General features: G+C 32.4%; 1 protein-coding gene across 3 annotated transcripts; it reads left to right on the top strand.

Annotated features, from left to right (window-relative positions):
• Positions 1 to 1,180: 1,180 nt before the first annotated feature.
• LOC139482960 (uncharacterized protein PF3D7_1120600-like) lies at positions 1,181 to 20,515 on the top strand. Of its 3 annotated transcripts, none has more exons than XM_071267004.1 (10): positions 1,181 to 1,321; positions 3,205 to 3,279; positions 4,240 to 4,331; positions 4,580 to 4,874; positions 5,198 to 5,268; positions 5,771 to 6,896; positions 8,074 to 9,672; positions 11,334 to 12,821; positions 13,439 to 13,668; positions 19,076 to 19,234. In XM_071267004.1, the coding sequence occupies exons 1-10, from the start codon at positions 1,318 to 1,320 to the stop codon at positions 19,094 to 19,096; spliced, it is 5,001 nt and encodes a 1,666-aa protein (XP_071123105.1). In that variant the 5' UTR covers positions 1,181 to 1,317; the 3' UTR covers positions 19,097 to 19,234. The 3 variants fall into 3 exon arrangements, with proteins under 3 accessions (XP_071123105.1, XP_071123092.1, XP_071123097.1); XM_071266991.1 differs by having other exon boundaries at positions 1,185 to 1,321; positions 13,439 to 13,558; positions 19,076 to 20,515; XM_071266996.1 differs by lacking the exon at positions 13,439 to 13,668 and having other exon boundaries at positions 1,185 to 1,321; positions 19,076 to 20,515.
• The last annotated feature ends 985 nt before the right edge of the window (positions 20,516 to 21,500 follow it).

Raw genomic sequence — 21,500 nt, 5'->3', positions numbered from 1 at the left:
AAGTAAGAAGATGTGGCTGTATGATTGCCAACGAGACAAACTTCCAACAAAGACCAGTTAATAATTTCTATAGGTCACCGTATGGCATTCAACATTGAGAAAAACCCATAAGTAGTTATTAAAGGCCCCGAAATGACAAATGTAAAACATTTCAAACAAGAAAACTAACGGCGTGATTTGTGTACAAAATGTGTAAGTGCCTTCAATACAACTTTCTTAATTATTTGCCTGGTAAAACAATTCTGATTTAAAAAATTGTTATCAATGAAAAAATTTTCCTTAAAAATTTCTGATACCTTAAAATATTGAAAGTTGACTACTGCAGCACGTAAAATGTATTTCTATTTTAAACTTTAATGCAAATTTTATAAAGTTTTTCGTTATATGGATTTTCAAAAAATATGCTATGTTTAACTCTTTCCATAAAATCGTTATTGATGTTAATAAGATTGTGGAATTATACGATACAATGAATAATATGAATTATAATGTTAGTATAAGCCACTGTTTCTGAAAAAAATGAATTAAACGGACTCCTTATGAAAAAAGTGTCGATCAAATGAGATTATAAAAAGAAAAATATCTGGCGATATACTAGTATACCTTCATCTTTCACATAGTCAAAAGAAGAATTTGAATATTAACGTAAATTGAATAAATAAAAACGTGTAATTGGGGAAAAGAGACGGAACAAGAAACGAAATATTAAAAATTTAACTAGCCGAGATTGGAGACTTCTTCTGGGAAAGAGAACATTGCTAAATATCAAGAAAGAGGAGAAACGGATAAAACACAAATAGTAAAAGAAAATAAGACATCGAAGGTTATAAGCAAAAACAGTCAACGTGATATGTTGGAAGAACGCTCGTCTTAAGAGATAAGAGGTAACTTCAGATTTTTCATGCATTTTTTTTCACTCATAGTATCAAAATAAGTTTTAAAGTTTCAAAACATTTTGAATTTTGAAGGTAAAAGAAGCTAAAAAATATACAAAATAGATTTTAATACATCAAATTGTAATTCTGTGATGTTCTAATAAAAAATATTTCGCAAAATTAAAAATTGTGCATTTATTTAACGCTGAGTGGCACCCATTGATACCGTGCGTAACGTCATTGTAAATTTATATGGTAAGTATGCGAACGGCAAACAATGGCATTAACGTCACTGACGTTTCCGTGTTAACGTTGACTTCCGCCCAAGTCATTTTCAAGGAAATCATTATAGTGTTCAGATTTCAAGAAAATTGTTATACAATCTTTATCAGATATCTACAATTTGAATTGTACAAGAACATATATTGGTGAACAATCGGCCATGGGTAAGTCTTTATTGTTATCTTTGTATCATATGTTCGATTCGAAAAGGGTGCAGAGATTTATTCATCACCATTGAATAAATAAGCTATTTTCCATATCTAGTGTTAGTATCGATATTAACATTATGGAGGGATATTATTTTTGAAAAGGAATATAATAATAATAGCATATATATAAATAAACATATTTAAACCGCGGAAAAGGCCATCATTTATTCATTTCTTTAATCGTATAGAGGGCGTTATAGAGTTTATTCGTACCATTTATACCAACTCAATGATATTTCACTAGTCACTAAATTGAAGATTGACGTGGCAATGGGAACCCCAAGAAAATTCGGTGTGATGATTTTTTTATAGCTTCCTTTACGGTATTGGTTTTCTTCATTGTTGAATTCCATACATTACCTTATAGGCCTTTAAGTCTCAGTTGGATAATTGTCTCATATGAAATTATACCATATATTTTCATACCAATTATAATTATACCATATATTTTCATACCAATTGCTCTGAAAGGGTAAATTGGATGCTTAAGTATCGCGATGATAGTACCCCCATTTTTCATTGGGCTTTAGTGATACCTGTTAGTCATATACAAAAACGGAAAAATAACAAAAAAACTGACATCCGAGGAAAATTCAAAACGGAAAGTCCGTAATCAAATGTCAAAACGAAAAGCTCAAACACATCAAAAGAATAGATGACAACTGTCATATTCCAAAAAAACGTATTACGTTTGCGCGAAATTTATCTGTTGAAAATTTACTTCGTTTGCGCGGATTAATTAAAAAAATTATGAAAAGTAAATCTTACTATTAACAAATTGTAATTTCCGAAAATAAACAAATTTACTTAAAATTAACAAAAATGAACTGACATTAATTTGAACTGATTTGTTAGAATGTATCCAAATACTACAGTCACAGGTTGTTGTTTTCATCTTGGACATGTATGGTTTCGAAAAATACAAAATTTAGGCTTATCTAATGAGGACAAACATTAGATAACTGAAATACGAAAATGTTTTATGCAGAATTTCTCCAGGCGGAGGAAATTGAAAATATGCATTGTCGACATATAAACCAAGAAGTTTTTGATAATCTAGATTCTCTATTTGTTCATCTGAAATAATGATATCTAAACTGTTCCCAGTTAAATACAGCATCTGATCCTATAATCATTGGTTTACATTTTTTTGGCATTTAGTACTGTTTCATACAATTTTGAGAACATCAGTTTTCAATTACATAAATATCATTTTAAATGGTTGCATTTAACTCAAGTACATTATTACGTTTATTATGTAATGTAGAATCATCTGCATAAAAATCTAATAATAAATGTCTATGTTCAGTGGTGTATCATTGATATATAAAATGAATAACAGAGGGCCAATGATAGAGCCTTGTGATAGTCCTCAGATTACCAGTAGATAAATATGTTAAAGCTAGTGCAATGACATTGCTGCACATACTCAAAATATTTGGTCCAACATAGTTACATCATCTTATTCTAAACCAGTTGCTTAAGACTTGTCAAGTTTTTTAAATACATTTTACATCTAAAAAACTAATTTCTGGTAAAATATGTTGAGTACATCAAAGCTTGACCCTCATATATTTCAACAGAACGCAAAACTTATACTGTAAAGTCAACTAAAAAACTGAGGCATGATAAAATGTGTAACATTTCAAACGAGATAACCAAACATGATTCTATTTTAAAATCTGTATAAGAGTATTAAAAAAAAGGTATAGATGACAAATCACTAGACTTTTCCTTACCTTTAATAAAAGCATGCAACAGGGACTTGAATATATATTATATTGTATTGATGTCATTTTCGACAGCCAGCACTTTAATCAATTTTGGTATCGTTCTAGATATCCATGGTGAATGCCGATTGTCATCTTATATGTTAGACATCTTGAGGATTACTGGTCCTTTAACAGAGAACCGTAAGTAGAATTAATTAATTGGAGACTTCGTTTAATAGAAAATGTATGATTAAATTGTGTTTTTTTTTCGACTTTTCAGTATTTTGCTATTTTTTTGAAACATCTATCCAATCTTTCATAGTCCTGTATGAATTTTATTTTGTTTTCTCTGACACACGCTTTAGACTTATTTTTTTAAGAATCTATAGTTTCTTTTGGAACTTTTGTTTTATTCAAATTCAAATTCAAATATTAATTGCTTATTGAATTCCTTCATTGTGTAAGCAATAAATAGCTACGATTTTTGAGCTTTTATCCTTCTCAAAACAAATCACCATGTAAAACTGTCTAACCAATACAAGGAGGAAAGATGAGTTTCAAAATTCAAGAAAAACATGTCAAATCAGTTCCCTTATGGAGATGGTTTGTTGTCAGTTTGAAGGAAAAATGCAAGTAGGAGGTTGATAAAATTACCAGAAATTTAATATAAAAATAAGGTGATGTGATATGATTGCCAATGACAAAGTTAACCTGTTTTGAGGCTACACGTACACCCTTATCAATTATGCATTTTGCTACTCTTCATCACATACATAAAGCATATCATGACATTTCATAACTCGAATAATTCAATCCCTCCCCGTGTCCGATTTTCTTCCACGCGTTAATGTAGTAGCCATTGTAGATCAGCGGAATATAACAACTGAATTATTCGTGTTAGACATTTCATTGTTAATACAATACAAAGTGATACACAAAGAAATGATATCGTGCATGGGATTTAACTGTAAACCTTGTTCTCCCATTACACTCACAAGCACTGACAGAAACCCTAACACATTTGTTATAACATAAGTCCAATACAAGACATATAAAACAGACTAGCCAATAACATCGCTTGCCTTAAAATTTAAGCGGCCAATTATGATAAAGCTATTTAATATATTAAATCTTGATTTAACTTCAAATAATTTTATATAGAGATTGAGCAGTTCAAAGATTTATCAGAAATACAGGAAACCAGACAAAGAATTATGGACATAAAACGTAATGGGCGAGAATTCTTTCTTCAGGTAAGATAAAAAGATACCCAGGTCTTTGTAGATTTGAATCGCTTTGTCATCATTATTAAAAATATTATGTTTAGATGCAGTGAAAGTTTTTGGAGACATCAAATGAAATGAAACTTTGATATTAATTTGTAAATCGAATGGCATGGATATTTCTTTTTTTATTATTATTATTAATAGATCTCTTCAAAATAATTGCACATTGAAAGCAGTTTTTTCACATTGAGATACAAATTTTCGATTTCTTCCAGAATTCAAATAACAATCGTCATAAATTGGCATTGCGATCACCAAGAATGTTCGAAAACAACACCGAGAGGTTCGAATACAACACCGAGAGGTTCGAAAACAGCACCGAGACTGAGACTGATGGTGATAGATTATTCAAAGCAACAGCAATACTCAAAGAACTGCTTCCTAAATACTTCAGTCGTCAGTATGGCAATATGAAAGACAAAGAAACACAAACAGAAAACAACACAGAGAAAACAGTTGATATGAACAAACTGAAAACTTTAATGGAGTTTGCAGTTGAAAAGATTCCAGGTAGGTTTTAAAGTAATGAAAAATAAATTGCGGCCATGCTTAAATGCAAATAGCAGTGTCGTTTCTTATTATAAGGCACTTCGACTCTTCATACCGAAATAACTTAAGTTGTTTTTAACCACGAAATTCTGTGTAAATGAGCATAAAAAACAAATGATTTTAAGTTACACGAAAACTAAGATGATGAAGAAGAGACATAAAAACATGGTAAAAATATGGCTGATATTTCATATATCGTCCATGGGTAAATATATTCAGAAATATTATAAACATATATGTTGTGTTTTTTTTATGTGTATTTTATTGCGTTGTTTGCTTTTCAGATAGTTCGATCAGCAATGTAAAGGTTTTCCTTGACTGCTGCATGGGCAAACTTGTTAACAAAAATGATGAGGTAAGCACATTTTTCTAATCCTATAAATAGCAGTAAAAATGCTAATTTGTTAATAATGATTGATAACATACATATTAAAGATATTTAAAAAGCAAAAAAGTGATATTGGATGTACATGTTTCTCGGAAAATCATTTCTTGTACCCCTCACCCATTTTCTCAAAATTTTGGATAAAATGACTGACTTGATTGGTAATAGAATTAAAAAAATAATACTTATTGTAAACACACAATTTTTGTATAGAGTTAAGTTTGATAATGATATTTATTAAATTGTTTGCTATATTCCACTTATATCACATGTGTTGGAAATAATATCAAAACGAGATTTCAATGAAACGTCAGAAGAATACATTCTTAATTAAGATCACACAATACGGAAAATAATCACGATGATCATTGCTTGAGAAAATAAAGCATCAGTACCATTGATATTTACAAAATTTATACAACAATTTCAATAACTTGCATTCTATCATATATTTTGTTTTTTTCATTTTCAGGCTATGTCATCTTATTGTAAAAGATATACACATGACAATAATGATTTGACTAATGGTAGTAAAAATGAACTATTCAGAAATAACACAGACATCGACGAAATCTGGAATAGTCATAGGAATTCTAAATATATGATCGATGATGATTATTTTGAGACCCGGATGCAATCAATTATCACCACAACAATTGACGCTTGCAATAAGCGCGCCAGGGGCCTAGGATGTAAACCAAGTAAAGATAAAATTATAGTTGATTACTTGACAACCAGAAATCGTATTGCCGGTGAAAAAATGTACTATAATCAAAATAAAGTATCTGCTGACGTTGCAGATTCCGTTGACATTTCAAATCAAAAATATACATTTGATCTTGAAATGGAAAGAGATGGTATCTCATTAGAAACAACATACAACAACAATGAGGAAATGTCTTTAAATGTCATGGGTTCCAGTAGAACAGTAAGTCCCCCGACAACGTTTGAATATTATTCTTCTGAAGACGATCTACGGGCAGCAAATGTTTCCCAATCAACAACAACATTAATGTCATCTACATACGGAGATAAATCATCAGACAGGGAGATATTTATTGAAAAGGCACAAACAAACAAACCGTTTATGATAATGAAACAAAATCAACAAAGTGACGAAGAACACAGTGGCATTAAACCTAATGAATCAAAGTCCCATCCGTCTACATTTTCATACTATCTACCAGAGAGTGCGGTGCCATTTAACTGGGCAAGAAACGGTCCTGATCCATGCGATGACGTTGTTGATGACGAATACTATAGAGAAGAGCTAGTTGTGCCAAAACTGGATCTTATGTTCACAAGGGTAGAGGATGTGCCGATATCGGTTCATGATACTGATAGTTCGTTCTGGTCAGAAAGCCAATCTTCTAACAGAAGCTTTCAGATGCATTTGCGAAGTAAAAGTGAAGATGCAGACAAAACTGGAAAAACCACAGAAGAATCATCATTTAATCATTCTGCTAGACCAAATGTAACCAGTAATCTTTTAGTTGCACCTGATTTTGATTTAGATGAATCTTTTGAAAAGATCCCAGAATGTGCAGTAAAACCCATCAAAAACCTAATTGATAGAATTGGTTATGATTCGAACACAGGTAAACATACTTTTACTTTTCTTTCGATGTTGATTATCCGTCTTTGCATATAAATCAGTCTATTGTAGGTTTAGTTCAATTTGTTCACTACACTGCCTTCAATCAAAACTATTGATTAGGATGTGACATTTAGATATTAAATTAAATTCTTTTCAATTATATTTTGTGGGTTATAAAATGTCTATTATTGATAGCTTCTTCGGGAATATAGCTATCTTCTAGATATACTTTACTCGTGACTAAACATCTACTTTTATTCAAAATCATTCATTGTAAGCATGAGCAACCTCTTTTCTATAAGGGTTAATTACAGAATGGTCGAGTGAGGCCGGTTGACTGCAACACCATGATTTAATTCTTGTTCGTCTATCCCCAAATTAAGAGAAATGCATATTCTGTTGTATTCAAAAATAGCATATCTTTCATTTACCCTTAATATACGTTGTACGTAGTAAGTGGAAAATCACAAGTTATCGTTTGTGTATCAACTGGTATATTTGAATGCAACAACTCATACATTTGTAACAGATCATTCCTTATGCTTGATCTTTCTTTTAACACTTGACAAGAAGTCAGTTTTCCATTCTATTTCATTTTAGTCAAATCATACAATTGAAACAGAATTTGTACACGATCAAAACTACTCTCATAGTTATAAAAGGGAACTAAAAACTACCACACTGCGTATTATTCGTACCTTTTCTCTAACTCGAAATAACGAAAACATTTAAAATATGACGTCATGTACGATCGAGATTCCCGACACACACAGAAACATCAAAATGTGACAGACTAGTAGAGAATTTTGTCTATCTAAATATTGAATGTGGAAATTGTTTTGGTTTTTCCAACATGATTATGATATAACTTTTAAGACATGACAAACTTGACCCTTCAAGGTGTATACTTGTACGTCATAGTGAAAGCACAGAATTAAATCATATTTCAAGTAAATTAATTTTTAAAAATTACACATTGAAAAACTGTATAATATTGCATACGAAATATGGTAATTAATTTACATGTATATAAAGGCAAAACAATATTTTTGTTATAACTAAGTTGCATTCGCTAACAATGATCTATATTTATAATGTTATCTTAAAACAACTTTTTGTTAAGGTAAATTGTAAAATGTCTGATTAGTGAAACAAACATTTCTTCTTTACTATAACAGAACTTAGAGAAAAGAGAAAAAGAATTTTAGAGAGTGCAAATACACGAATTTTACATGAAGAGATAGAACTAGATTCGAATTCTGTCGATGTCAGTTCTACAACTTCTAATCAAGAAGAAAATGCTTTCAAAACATTCGATCTTGAATTATTATCTCCTAATACTAAGACTGATATGAAAAGACGAATTTTGAAGTCGGCAAAATGGGTTCTTGCTGTTGTCACATACATGGAGACGAAAAAAGATTTAGACGAGTGTAAAAGTCTTTTCCAGATTGTAAATTTGAACAATGACGTAGTCACAAGAGACATAAATAGCTATGAAAATCTATCATCAACAAAATCACATCCAAGTAATGATCAATTTGGCAGTCGAAGTTTATATGAATCAGACAAATCAAGCAACTCAAGTCAGTCCAGAGGAAGAGGATACTCCTTTGAAAAGTTTGATAAACCAACTGAAACAGTTTTCATTAGCAGTCCTAGCAGTTTAGTTCATGTATCTGTTTCAGGGAGTGCTTTACAAAATGAAGCAGACAATTTGGCTTATAATGGTCAAATAAGGACGAAACTAGAGGAATCGACAGATTGCAAAGAACTTAAAATGCAGTCGATTAAACCCCAGGGACAAAATAGTCTCTATGAACACTCCAACGAGGATATAATAGATAACCAACCACATGTATCCTTTTCTAGTGAATCGCTGAGTTCTGATATTATTCCAAATATCATAAGTAGTGTAGTTGAGACTCTACAAAGAGACCACGCTAATCGTATGTCCGATCTTACCGACGACTTGTCAAACGAAAGCTGCTCTTGGAATATTCCAACGATCCCATCGGAATCCCCACATAACGGTTTGAACACGTTGTGTGACACTTCTACAATTAAACAAGAATTCCGCGCAGACGGTCACATGGTAACGGACCCCATGATAACAGAAAAACTTAGTAATGTCAAGGATGCATCCATTAACAATGAGTACACGTTGATACAAAAGACACTACATGCACCACAGAAATCTTTAAAACGTAATGAAAGTAAGAAACAAAATGTTGTAAATCTCAATTGTGAGATTGAAACACCCCTCTACAGTGATCATAAAGAATTGCCTGTCCATTTAAAAAATGGTCGTTTGCAAAATAACCCCAACGATCAACAAAACTGTGACAATGCTGAAGTCAAATCGGTATCTGAATGTCTACGTACACCATTATCAACATCGGACTGGCCGTCCGTAATACAAGGCATTGACAAAACTGAAATTAGAACCATATCTGAATGTCCATCAACGCCTTCATGCAGATCAGACTGGGCATCTACAGAATCAGACTTCAGCGAAAAGGTATGTCAAACCGGTCTTTTCGAATGTTCAGAAAAGAAAAATAGGACATACGATGGTGTTTCAGTGTGCAAGGAAGAAGATGGCATAAATAACAACAGAAGAAATCAGAATGTTGATGCTTTCATTGCTACCAAGAAAATTGAAGATATTTCAAACCCTCTGAACCAGCTCGATAGTGATGATCTACTCCTAAAAAGCATAGAGACAACGGATGAACACAGCTACTTGTCTGGTAGCAAGACGAAAAACATTGCAGGTATAGTAGTTATAATAGCATTTATGTTCCGCTTTCATGACAAATGAGTAGGTCCAGTAAGAACCCTTTTTGGCCCCAAAATATAGCAGTTTTACAAAATATGTAAAATGTAAACTCTTAGCTATTTATTAGAAAGTAGAATACTTCTACTACATAAATATGGACAGTTTTTGACAATACAATGCACACGTATGGGGTACTAGCAGCATAAAGTCATACTAAATTACTGAAATTTTAGCATTTGAGTTAAATATTAGACGGTTTTCGTCTCAAATGCAAGTGGCCGCATTTGTGCTCATTCTTAATATTTAAATGCAAGTTGTATTTGATGATAATACATAACATATATAAAGGTTGAGCGTGAAGACGGATGCGGCCACTTTCATTTATAACAAAAAACATCTGAAAAGTGACATACTATGGCATATTTGAAATATTTTTCATATTTAAGCTTGAATTTAAGCGTATTTGATGAATAAATCGGTTAAATTTTTCACATAAACAAATTGAATCGACTGAAGTAGACACTTAAATGTTTATAAAAACTGTTCAAAATCTTTCATCAGATAAACTCGAAATATGATGCCAAAATATGCCTTACCGGACCTACTCCTTTTCATATTAAATTTAATTGATACTGAGGTAGATGTTCAGTTGAAGTAAACAAACTATCTATATATCCCAATACTTACTGTTTATGGAAATTATTTAGGGACCATGAACCTCTTACAGCCTGTGTTGTAATTTGTCGTCTACTCATTTTTCTTCTTGTTTTCAGTGTTTCTCGTGTTTCCAGTCCCAATAGAATTTTGATACTGTATTCCCATTTGTATCTTCTTAATTTTTTACTCAATTATTTTGTTTTTAAATATGCAAAGTTTTACTGATTTTCCCTTTGGTGAATAGAAAAATAACTTCAAAAGTCAAAAACATCGGAGAACCGGATACAATAACAGAGAATATAGTAATCAAAGATACCAGACTTATGATTTAATACGTCAGACGCGCGTTTCGTTTACATTAGACTCATCAGTGTCGCTCAGATCAAAAGAGTTAGAAAGCCAAAACACGAACAAATTTGAAGAGCATTGAGGACCCAAAATTCCAAAAAGTTGTGCCAAATACGGTTACAGTAATTTACACCTTGGAAAAGACAATCCTTAGTATTTCGAATAATTCATACTTTTGCAAACAGTAACTTTACAAAAAATGACCATAACCTATAATTGATATTCATGTCAACACGGAATTGACGAATACTAGACTACCCTCGGGGCGAAACGACCACCAGTAGTGGCATTGACCCAAGGGCGTAAATAGTTATCAAAGGTACCAGACTTATAATATTATACGCCAGAGAAAAGACAGCATTAGTTGAAATTTTTCAGTCAAGCGTTTTCACATTATATTATATTAATATGCAAACGACACAACATATTATAATGCCTTTTATAAATTGATTGTTGTTGCCCTTTTTTTGTCAAATATTAAATACGCCATGCATATTTAGGACGAGAACAAATTAAAATTCATATAAAATATATCGGTTCTGCAATGTTAGTCGATCAGGATGATGGTTGGGTCATTTAGACTGAAACTGGAAATTCAGGCTGTGTCAATTTACGCTTTTATAAAACAAAGCTACTATTGACTTTTTTTAGGACATCAAAGTACTGAACATGAAAACTATTTCAAAATTGGTCAGTGTGACAAGGAACATTATACTGATAATTATGAAATCAACAACTTTGAAGATACATCGAAGAAAAGTGACCAGTCGTCTACATTCATTGTTTTTTCCAACAAACCCGATATAAAACATGATGTGGCAGGCAACATGAATATTTGTTCATTGAATAGTAGTCCTTCGGGTGACACAGCACCTGTTGATCTTGTTGTTTCAGCTGCAAACAGTGAAACAAAAATGAAAAATAGGCATATAGACAATGAAGTTTTTACTGTTGATGAGATTCTTAAGACCAAAAGTTATTTGTCATGCTTAAACAAAGAACATGAAACACACCTTGACATTGATTTAGTCGAAAATGTTGGACCAGCGGGCAGTAAAATTAAAGAAAATAAAGTTAATTTCGATGAAGCATCTGTCAAGAGCAATGGTTCCTGGGACCGCGACGGATCAGAACGTCAAAACTTACTGAATAATGATGATGCATCTGTAACAAGTTGTTCTTGGGATAGCAATTCAGAAATTGACAAACCCGATATAAAACATGATTTGGCAGGCAACATGAATATTTGTTCATTGAATAGTAGTCCTTCGGGTGACACAGCACCTGTTGATCTTGTTGTTTCAGATGCAAACAGTGAAACAAAAATGAAAAATAGGCATATAGACAATGAAGTTTTTACTGTTGATGAGATTCTTAAGACCAAAAGTTATTTGTCATGCTTAAACAAAGAACATGAAACACACATTGACATTGATTTAGTCGAAAATATTGGACCAGCGGGCAGTAAAATTAAAGAAAATACAGTTAATTTTGATGAAGCATCTGTCAAGAGCAATGGTTCCTGGGACCGCGACGGATCAGAACGTCAAAATTTACTGAATAATGATGATGCATCTGTAACAAGTTGTTCTTGGGATAGCAATTCAGAAATTGACAAACCCGATATAAAACATGATTTGGCAGGCAACATGAATATTTGTTCATTGAATAGTAGTCCTTCGGGTGACACAGCACCTGTTGATCTTGTTGTTTCAGCTGCAAACAGTGAAACAAAAATGAAAAATAGGCATATAGACAATGAAGTTTTTACTGTTGATGAGATTCTTAAGACCAAAAGTTATTTGTCATGCTTAAACAAAGAACATGAAACACACCTTGACATTGATTTAGTCGAAAATATTGGACCAGCGGGCAGTAAAATTAAAGAAAATACAGTTAATTTTGATGAAGCATCTGTCAAGAGCAATGGTTCCTGGGACAGCGACGGATCAGAACGTCAAAACTTACTGAATAATGATGATGCATCTGTAACAAGTTGTTGTTCTTGGGATAGCAATTCAGAAATTGACAAAGACGATTCTATAGATATGGCAGCTAGTAAACATATACAGAGTTTGCTTGAATCAGACAGTACAAAAATGCAAATACATGGAAATAGACAACTGGAGCCATTACATGGTATGTGTGAAAACTCTTCAGTCTAACTTAGTGGTTTACGATGTCCGGAAAGTTCATTTTATTCTTTTAAAATTTGATCATTTTTTAAAACTGCTCCTAACATAAATATCATTGATTGAACACCAGATTACAACAATTTTTTTTACTATAATGTCTTGAACAGTTTACCATGCAATCAAATAAGAATTGATATTTTAAAATATTTTTATACCATTTGTATATCTAGTAAGAAAAGGTGAAATCGCCAAAAAGAAAGAAAATAACAGAATCCAATGTTCAAAAATCAAAAACTAAAAAGAAAGCAAACAAAATAAAAGCTCAACCGGTACATCAGACAAAAGATGTTCATGAAAATTCAAGTACAAAAATATAAAAAAATTTAAAAGATTTGAGCCAACCGTTTTATCAGGAAAATTACACTGGTTATATAGCAGTTTGACAAACACTTATTTTGATCATTGAGCAGCTTAATATTCCCTTAACAACACAACGTAATTAAAAGGTATAGCTGATTTTACAGAGTGATCTCCCTGTAGTGTTATCTCATTTAGATAGTCTTAAGCTTAATGTTGCTTTATTGAAGTTTTCTTAATTTTTGAGGGATATTATACTTTCAGAACAAAATGAAACCAAAAACATTATTGCAGACATCAAACATATTGATCAATCTACTGTACGAATTCCTAAAATGGATGCGTTGGTTGGTAATGAATTAAAGACACAACTATCAAACAAAGGTACTTATAGTAATAATGAATCGATAGAAAGCACAGGATCTTGGCAACATAGAAAGTACAAAAAGACTGTTTTCAACAAAAATCTATACAATCTGAAACTAAATCAAAAGGTAAATGATAATAAATGAAAAAATGTTGAATCTCAAAATTGGTTTAAAAAAAAAAAACTCATTCTTTGTAAATCGTTTTCTTTTAAAAATCCTAATTTTTACAACATAAAAAGTTTTTTTAAAATGATATTACTTGTGTTAAAGTCATATGGAGCTTCAAATTAAAGAACAAACTCAATATCCAGGCTTCTTTGTTGTTTGTTTAATAAGGTGACAATCGGTAAACTGCGGCTTCAGAACACGACATTTGAATTATATTCCTAGTACCTTTGATAACCAATTGCACCCCGTATAACCCCGATACAAATGAAACCGGACGTTGACGCGTTCGAAGCGATAATCAGGACAATATTTAGGATGACAACAATTTGGAATGCCTCTCTAGAACTTATTTGAGTATATATAAATATGTCAATGTGCATGCTAGTTTATTTATTCAATTATACAATTGTTGTTAGTTTTAGATATTGCATAGAACGTTTGATAAAACTGCTAGATGCAAAACGCACAGACATGGTGCAATTTCATACGTTTTATGAGATAAACAATGCTGAATATCTTTTTGTGCATACACCTTTGCGTATTAATACCTTAAGCAATAACAAATAACTATACTTTGAATTACTACGTGCCTTCAAATGTTCCCTAGAACTAAGAATAAACGCAATATCATGGTAAATAAGTTTTCTCTGACTGTATTGTTCGTTCCACTAAATGTGTCGCGTTCGTTGTGCGTTTTAAAAAAATCACTGTACAGTTCGTTGACAAAAACCGTCACAAATCACTTTTTTGTCAAGGTATTTGAGATATGTCGGCGACCCTTTTTTCTGTATTTTATTGTTAATGTTTATCCGTTAGATTAGTCAAAATATCTGAACTTAAATCACCAGTCACCCAAAGCCAAAATTGCAGTGTTTAACCAGCGTACATCTGATAGGAATGTTTCTATTGAAATTGGGACTTTCAACGTTATTCCAGATGAAATGGACAGTTAATAAATATATTCCAGAGGAAATAAAGTTTCAAAAAGTATAGAACAGTCATTAAAACATTAATGACTTGCTTTTCACAACTTGAGGCTCTTCAAAATGCTGATGTTGGTCCAAATTCGCATAGACTAAAGCAGACATAGGAGCTCGTTGAACTTAGTTGCCGAATGCCTTAGTTGGCATTCCAACTGCTATATCTATGGGTGGTTTTTTTTTTTATCTTTTTTTTTTTTTTTTTTTTTACATATAAAGCTTTTGAGATGTGGTGTGATGGCCAGTGATACAACTTTCCACCAAAGTTTAAATGAAGTGGGTGAATAAGCAATTATTATAGTCCAATGTACAACATTTAACAGTGAGGAAAACCTATACCATATATTCGGATATAAAAGACACCAATATAAAAAAATGTGAAAAAATAAAAACGAGAAAACTAACGGTTATTTATTTATAACTTATGGATTATTTATCAAAGAAAAAAAAAATGACAGATCTATATAACCTATGTTATACAGGCCCATGACGTAGGACCGACACGAAAAAAATGCGGCGGGATTAAACATGTGAGCCCCTAACCCTCTCCTTAACCTGGGACACTGGTGTAACAGCACAACTTATAAAAAAAACCATAAAAAAAACCCTGTACAGTTGCAATTGGCTCAACTCAAAATGTCGGTACAAGGCACAAAAACCATGTACATAAAATATCGACAAAGGAGTAATTGTAGTAACTGATAATTATTTCAAAGCGAATTAAAACTAAGAGGTGAATCATGTGTATCTAAATTATTAGTCAGTGATTATGTTCCAGACCGTATGAGTATTTGGACCGTACGCGTACGGTATGGGCCGTATGCGTACTTTTTCAAAATACTCATACGGTCGGACCGTACGCGTACGATCTGACTAATATTAAGAAGTATACATAAAAAATCGACAAAGGACGAATGGGAATATACGATCCAATGTCTCGTGTACTTTACGATCCCTTGAAAAACTTTTTGAGAGGTCCATAAATGGCCTGTTGAAAAGCAACATTTGTGTCCTTATTCAATATACCTCATTTTATCCAGTGGCAGTCCAAACTTCCTTGACGTAATTCCGGAGAGCCTCCTTCCAGGACCTACATGTAGTATGTGTTGCTACTTTGTGCTTATCTTGAATGTTAAGCAGCCAACAATCAGCTATTACGTACGCGTGTCATTAACAAATAAAGGGGTCAAGAAATTGTTAAGTATCAACTGTGAAACGTTTCAATTTTTTATTGATAACTATTAAGACATGATAAAAGAAACAAAGCAAATGTCTAAGGTTAGGTTGATGGTTGATGATTCATTCTTTGCTCAATTGCATAATTTACCGATGACGCCAAAGGTAACTGGGGAATATACATAGAATGAAATTCAAAACAGTGTAGACGTGGCCATTGATTGACACATTAAAATCATCCATTGACTGGGACAATTTAGGTGAACGTTTGTATGTAACGACCAATGCTCACTATGTACTTTTTAAAGACACTTAAACTTTGGGGTTACCAAAGGTTTTCAACACCTAAATAAAGTAATTCGAAAAACTAATCAGAAATAACACGATATTTTGATTTATATCAATTATATAAATCAAAACACAAAGGTTATTGCTGATTAATTTTTCGAATTATTTTATAATTAAAGGCGTTAAGAAACCTTTGGTGACCCCACAGTTTAAATGTCTATCGTAGGTACGTCGTGAACAGTGGTCGTTACAGACAAAGTGACGTTCACGTAAATTGTCCCAGTCAATGGATGATTTTAATGTGTCAATCAATGGCCACAGCTACACTGTTTTGAATTTCATTCTATGGTCCTTTTGGTCTTCTCCGAAATAAGTCAAAATTTGAATGAAATGCATATGGGTGGGTATAGACTTCAAGGTGCTTAAAGTACCAGAATTACCAATCATGTAGATTTTGACATCACAGTAGAAAGACTGTAATGTTCGAGGAAACTAAGCATAATCTTTATACCTTAAAAATTAAACAAACGAAAAAAACATAATCGAAGAAAGCAATTCAATTAATATTAAGAAGTATCTCTTCATCTTTATATCATTTCATTAAAGAAACTGTATTACTATTGCAGGCTTTAAGTTACATGTTCATTGTATACACATATTCTCTAGCCTTAATGTAACTCTATTGTAATCTATGACCCCCTTGGACCCGCCTCTGAGATTCAGGCCAAAAGCCTATAATCCATTAATTGTTTTTGATTGCCGTCTACATTAAAAAGAAGATGTGGTATTGAAACAATTCTTCGCAAGAGACCAGACGACACAAAAATGAACAACTATAGGTCCCCGTACGGCCTTCAACAATGAACAAAGCCCATATCGCATAGTCAGCTAACAAATCACACAGAAATGACAAATGTAAAACAATTCATAAGAGAAAACTAACAGCCTAATTTTTGCAAAAAATAGTGAACACAAAAATATATATATATAACCACTAATTACAAGCTCCTGGCTTTAGACAGGCACATACAGAATATGACGGGATTAAACATGTTAGCGGGCACCTAACCCACCCCTAACCGTACATTGACTGTTGTATGGTAAACATTTTCTAAAATGCTATCAAATTAGATATTCGGACGTGTGTATCTGTATGCGTAGTCATATTTGCATCTGTCGAGTTAATGTTTTTCTACCAATTCAACTTTCGTATACATAAGGATTTTTTTTACCTGTACAAAATACCTCCAAGAGTGTTTCGACAATACAACGGATATTATGGGTTGCTGTCTGCATGTTATGGTGGTAAATTATTTATTTTTTAAACATGCATATTGGATATAATCATATCAAAGCATTATTTCATACACGCAAAATTCATTGACAAACGCAATATTGTGTCAACGAAGCGTACAGTATAAAAAGGTGTAATGACAACGAAGCGTACACAACATGAAAATAAAGACACTTTAAAACGTGTATTTTTTTGTTTCTAGACACAACACAAACATACGACCTTTATAAGTTTGTTAATTTTAACTATGAAATTTTCAAAAATGTATGTTATAAAAACTATGAGGTACAAGAAACATTAAGTTTTGAATATTTAAAAATACCAAGCACGTTTTATCATTGATATCGTCGTGCGTTATTTGATGTTTGTATATAAAAATTCCACATATTTGAAAAACCTTTTAGTAACTAATGAGTATTATGGCAAAGGATATATTGGAGTAAAATATCCGAAGAATAGATATTGGATTTTTTTTAAAAGTATTAATTTCTTACTGTCTGAACTCAGTGTTACACGATGTGTTCGATTCGAACGCGTCAACGTCCGGTTTCATCTGTATCGGGGTTATACAGGGTGAATTGATTAGCTACCAAATTTTCACATCATAATAGTCCCATTTTTTTTTACGATTATACGAACAAACTCATCATAGATTCTAGGATTGAAACGATATGGATGCGTAAAAAATGATAAAACCGTACACAGAAGTTGATGATGTATTAATGGATTGGTTCAAGAATTGGATAAAGACAATCTTATTAAAATATTAAATCCTTTAATTGCTCCCGTTCTGATATGTCGCGCATCAATGGGATAAACATTATATTTCACCAGTCACTCGTTTCATATGACTTTAATATAAACTGCCATGAAAATAGTCACAAAAAAGTACTGTGTTGAATTTAACGAATGCTCCTACGGTTACATGTAACTATAATATTACAAGTTAATACCGTATATGTATTCATAAACCATCTATATATGTAGGAGTTGGAGGTGTGATAGGTACGCTGAAGTGCGATGGTCATGCTGAAGTGCGTTGGTTACGTTGGTGTGCTATGGTCTTCACAGACGTGTGATGGTACTTTCGCTAATACATGTATCTTCTCCGAGCTGTGATGGTCCTTTCCTTGATATTCGTTTGTCTATATACATGACGCGTGATGGCTTTTAGTATGAAAAGTATATATGTTTTCAATTGCTATTTAAAGCATTCATTATTGTCCGAGTTTTTGGTCGAGGTAGTTTCTTATGAAGTTGAAGTCCAATCAACTTGAAACTTATTACACATTTTCGTTATGATATGATCTTCCTAAATCTAATGCCAAATTAAGTGTTTTTACCCCATTTTCACCGTCCACTGAACATAGAAAATGATAGTGCGGATGGGACATCCGTGTAATAGGGACACATTCTTGTTTTGTAATCCATTCCACTCCAGCGTTACTGCCAACATGCAAAGCTATTAACAAGATAGCGTCACAGTGCCACCATCGCAAATCAACGTGATAAAAATCACACTTTATCGTCTCAGCGTGACTAACATGTTTCAGAGTACAATCGCCGATATCAGTCCTACACATATATGTCACATATCTTAATCAACAAATTCCTCTTTATTATGCAGGTAAATTTGAGATTCCAATAGATGACGAAGATGTCTTTTTATCAAAGAAGCGTCTTTCAACGTTACACAAGTGTGTGCCAGACGAAGTTCTCTCAAATAGACATTTGAATGAAGAATTAAACAGAAATAAATTGGAAAATACAGAAATTGCATTTGAAGACATCGAAAATCTTGATGGAGCAATTAAAACAGTTGGAAGAAATGTTTTGTATCGAGGTGCATTGGTAATTGATGACGGTGGCGGTGATACAACCGACGACTGTTCAGTCATCGATATGCCAAAAAGTGAATTAGAAAGATGGCAAGAATCTAAAAATCAATCATTACAGAAATGCGATGAAGATCAAAACATTGCCATAGAACAGATACAACCATGTTTATTTCAAAGGATGATACCTAATCAAAAAAATAACCAGAATGATAAAACTATCAGTAAATCAAGTATTCAGGCTTTATTGCCATTACGAGGAACACCAATGTTGAATCCAACACAGAAGATGTCAAATGCTATTACTTCTACTAAATCTTTCGATTATGTGTACAATTCACCACACCAAATGCCAAGTTTTAAACCATTAGAAACAACCAACATAGGAAACCCCTTAAAACGTCAGGGAATTCTCGCCCCACTCAAACCAATACAAGAAACGATTAAGCAAAAAAAAGTGAAATCGCCAAAAAGAAAGAAAATAACAGACTCCAATGTTCAAAAATCAAAAACTAAAAAGAAAGCAAACAAAATAAAAGCTCAACCGATACACCAGACAAAAGATGTTCATGAAAATTCAAGTACAGAAACATTTTCTATGCCATCGTTTGAACTTGCAGACAATTTTCAACTTGAAATTAATACTCAAAGGGACAATCACTTGAGATCTAATATCCAAATGGATGACGACTTTATTCAGAACTCGCCAGATAGTTCAGAATCATCTTGTAAAAGAAATTTCCGTGATTATATGGATAAAAGAAAGATGGACGATGATTTTGCGATAAATTCATACGAGAGTTCAGATTCTGAAAATTCAGGACGAAATGTAAACTACAACTGCAACGATGATCCTACTACTGGTATCAATGTAGTTGTTTCTCAGAAGAGATACAGACAAAAAAAGGCTCCATTGAAATCTGTTATTGGTAAACCACCTGTTTGCAATAACACGTTTAGCATTAAAAGTGTGAACACTGCATGGACACCTGATTACCGAATATGGGACCCTCTTCGTATGGTTGATGGATCTGTTTGTCAAACATTTGATTACATTGGGGAGACGAAAATTCAAATTTAGGGTTTTGAAAGGCTTTCAGTTCAACAGGCAGGTTTTTAGAAAAAAATCAAGTGATAAGAACTAAGATTTGTTTCATTAGAAAAAATATTTTTGTTGATAAATGTAAAATTTAACATTCTGTTATTCAGAATAAAATCCAAATATTGAAAAAGTGTTCATCTCTGTACCGCTGCATGAAATATTTCATGCTACACAGTCACTTATAACATGACGTAAATGAATAAAGAAAGAAAAAAATAAGACGTTTTATTAAATGAAACAGATAACCGAGGGAAATAACAAGTTCATCTTACAATCAGCCAAGACATGACAACTTTGAAAACTAAAAACTTGCTGAATATAAATTATCGTGTTGTTTTGTTGGTTTCGAAACAGGCAACATCACAGTGGAAAACCCAAACGTTCAAACAACACATAACTAGATATTACAAATAAGCATACAGTCTAAACAGATCAACAGAAACCTAAAAAAAAACCACCAGGGAAACCATAGATGGTTTGAAAGAGTAAGCAGCTTCTGCTCCACTAGTGGCACCCTTTGTGTTACTCATTGCAAGAAAATATCGGATATTATCGAATATTATGAAAAATACCCAACAAGTAACTTGAAACTCATTATTTTAAGAAAGTGAAACGCTAAGACACTAATAAATCTTTAGAAGGTATCCATTATCAAGTTGAAAAGTTAAATATGGCTTCATGTGGCCATGCTAGCTCTAAATTGTCTTCTTTCAAAGTTAGTCTTCTTGAACCACTGTTCATAAACTTGCAATATGTGTCCCTTCGAATGTTTACTTCTTTGGTGTTAATTGAAATCCAAAACTGGTTGTCGGATAAGGTAAAAAAAAAAAAAAAAGGAGAAAAGTTGTGGTACGATTGCCAATGAGATTCCTCTCCATAAGATACCAAATGACACACAAAATTAAGTTTATATATAAACCCTATGTGAATTGAAATAAGCTTTTCTTTTCCAGAAAGTATGAATTCTTATTATAGAAGGGACTTTCTAAGAGGTGCTACTTTTGTCCAGTTAGTCAGAGTTGTCTTTTTTGTTTTCGTAAATTTCGATATATAGTTTTCTTTGTGATATATTATGGTAATCATTAATTTGTTATATCAAATTGTAAGAAGTAAAT

This window comes from Mytilus edulis, chromosome 1, assembly GCF_963676685.1.
Source record: "Mytilus edulis chromosome 1, xbMytEdul2.2, whole genome shotgun sequence".
NCBI lineage: Eukaryota > Metazoa > Mollusca > Bivalvia > Mytilida > Mytilidae > Mytilus > Mytilus edulis.
Note: the sequence above shows the minus strand (reverse complement) of the source record. Positions and strands in the feature narration are given on the sequence as shown.

Bases quoted from the DNA above. Each gene is read 5' to 3' on its own strand.
- LOC139482960 (XM_071266991.1), top strand. The intron at 3,280-4,239 runs GTAAGTAGAATT...AATTTTATATAG, and splicing joins TGGTCCTTTAACAGAGAACC to AGATTGAGCAGTTCAAAGAT. The intron at 6,897-8,073 runs GTAAACATACTT...TTACTATAACAG, and splicing joins TGGTTATGATTCGAACACAG to AACTTAGAGAAAAGAGAAAA.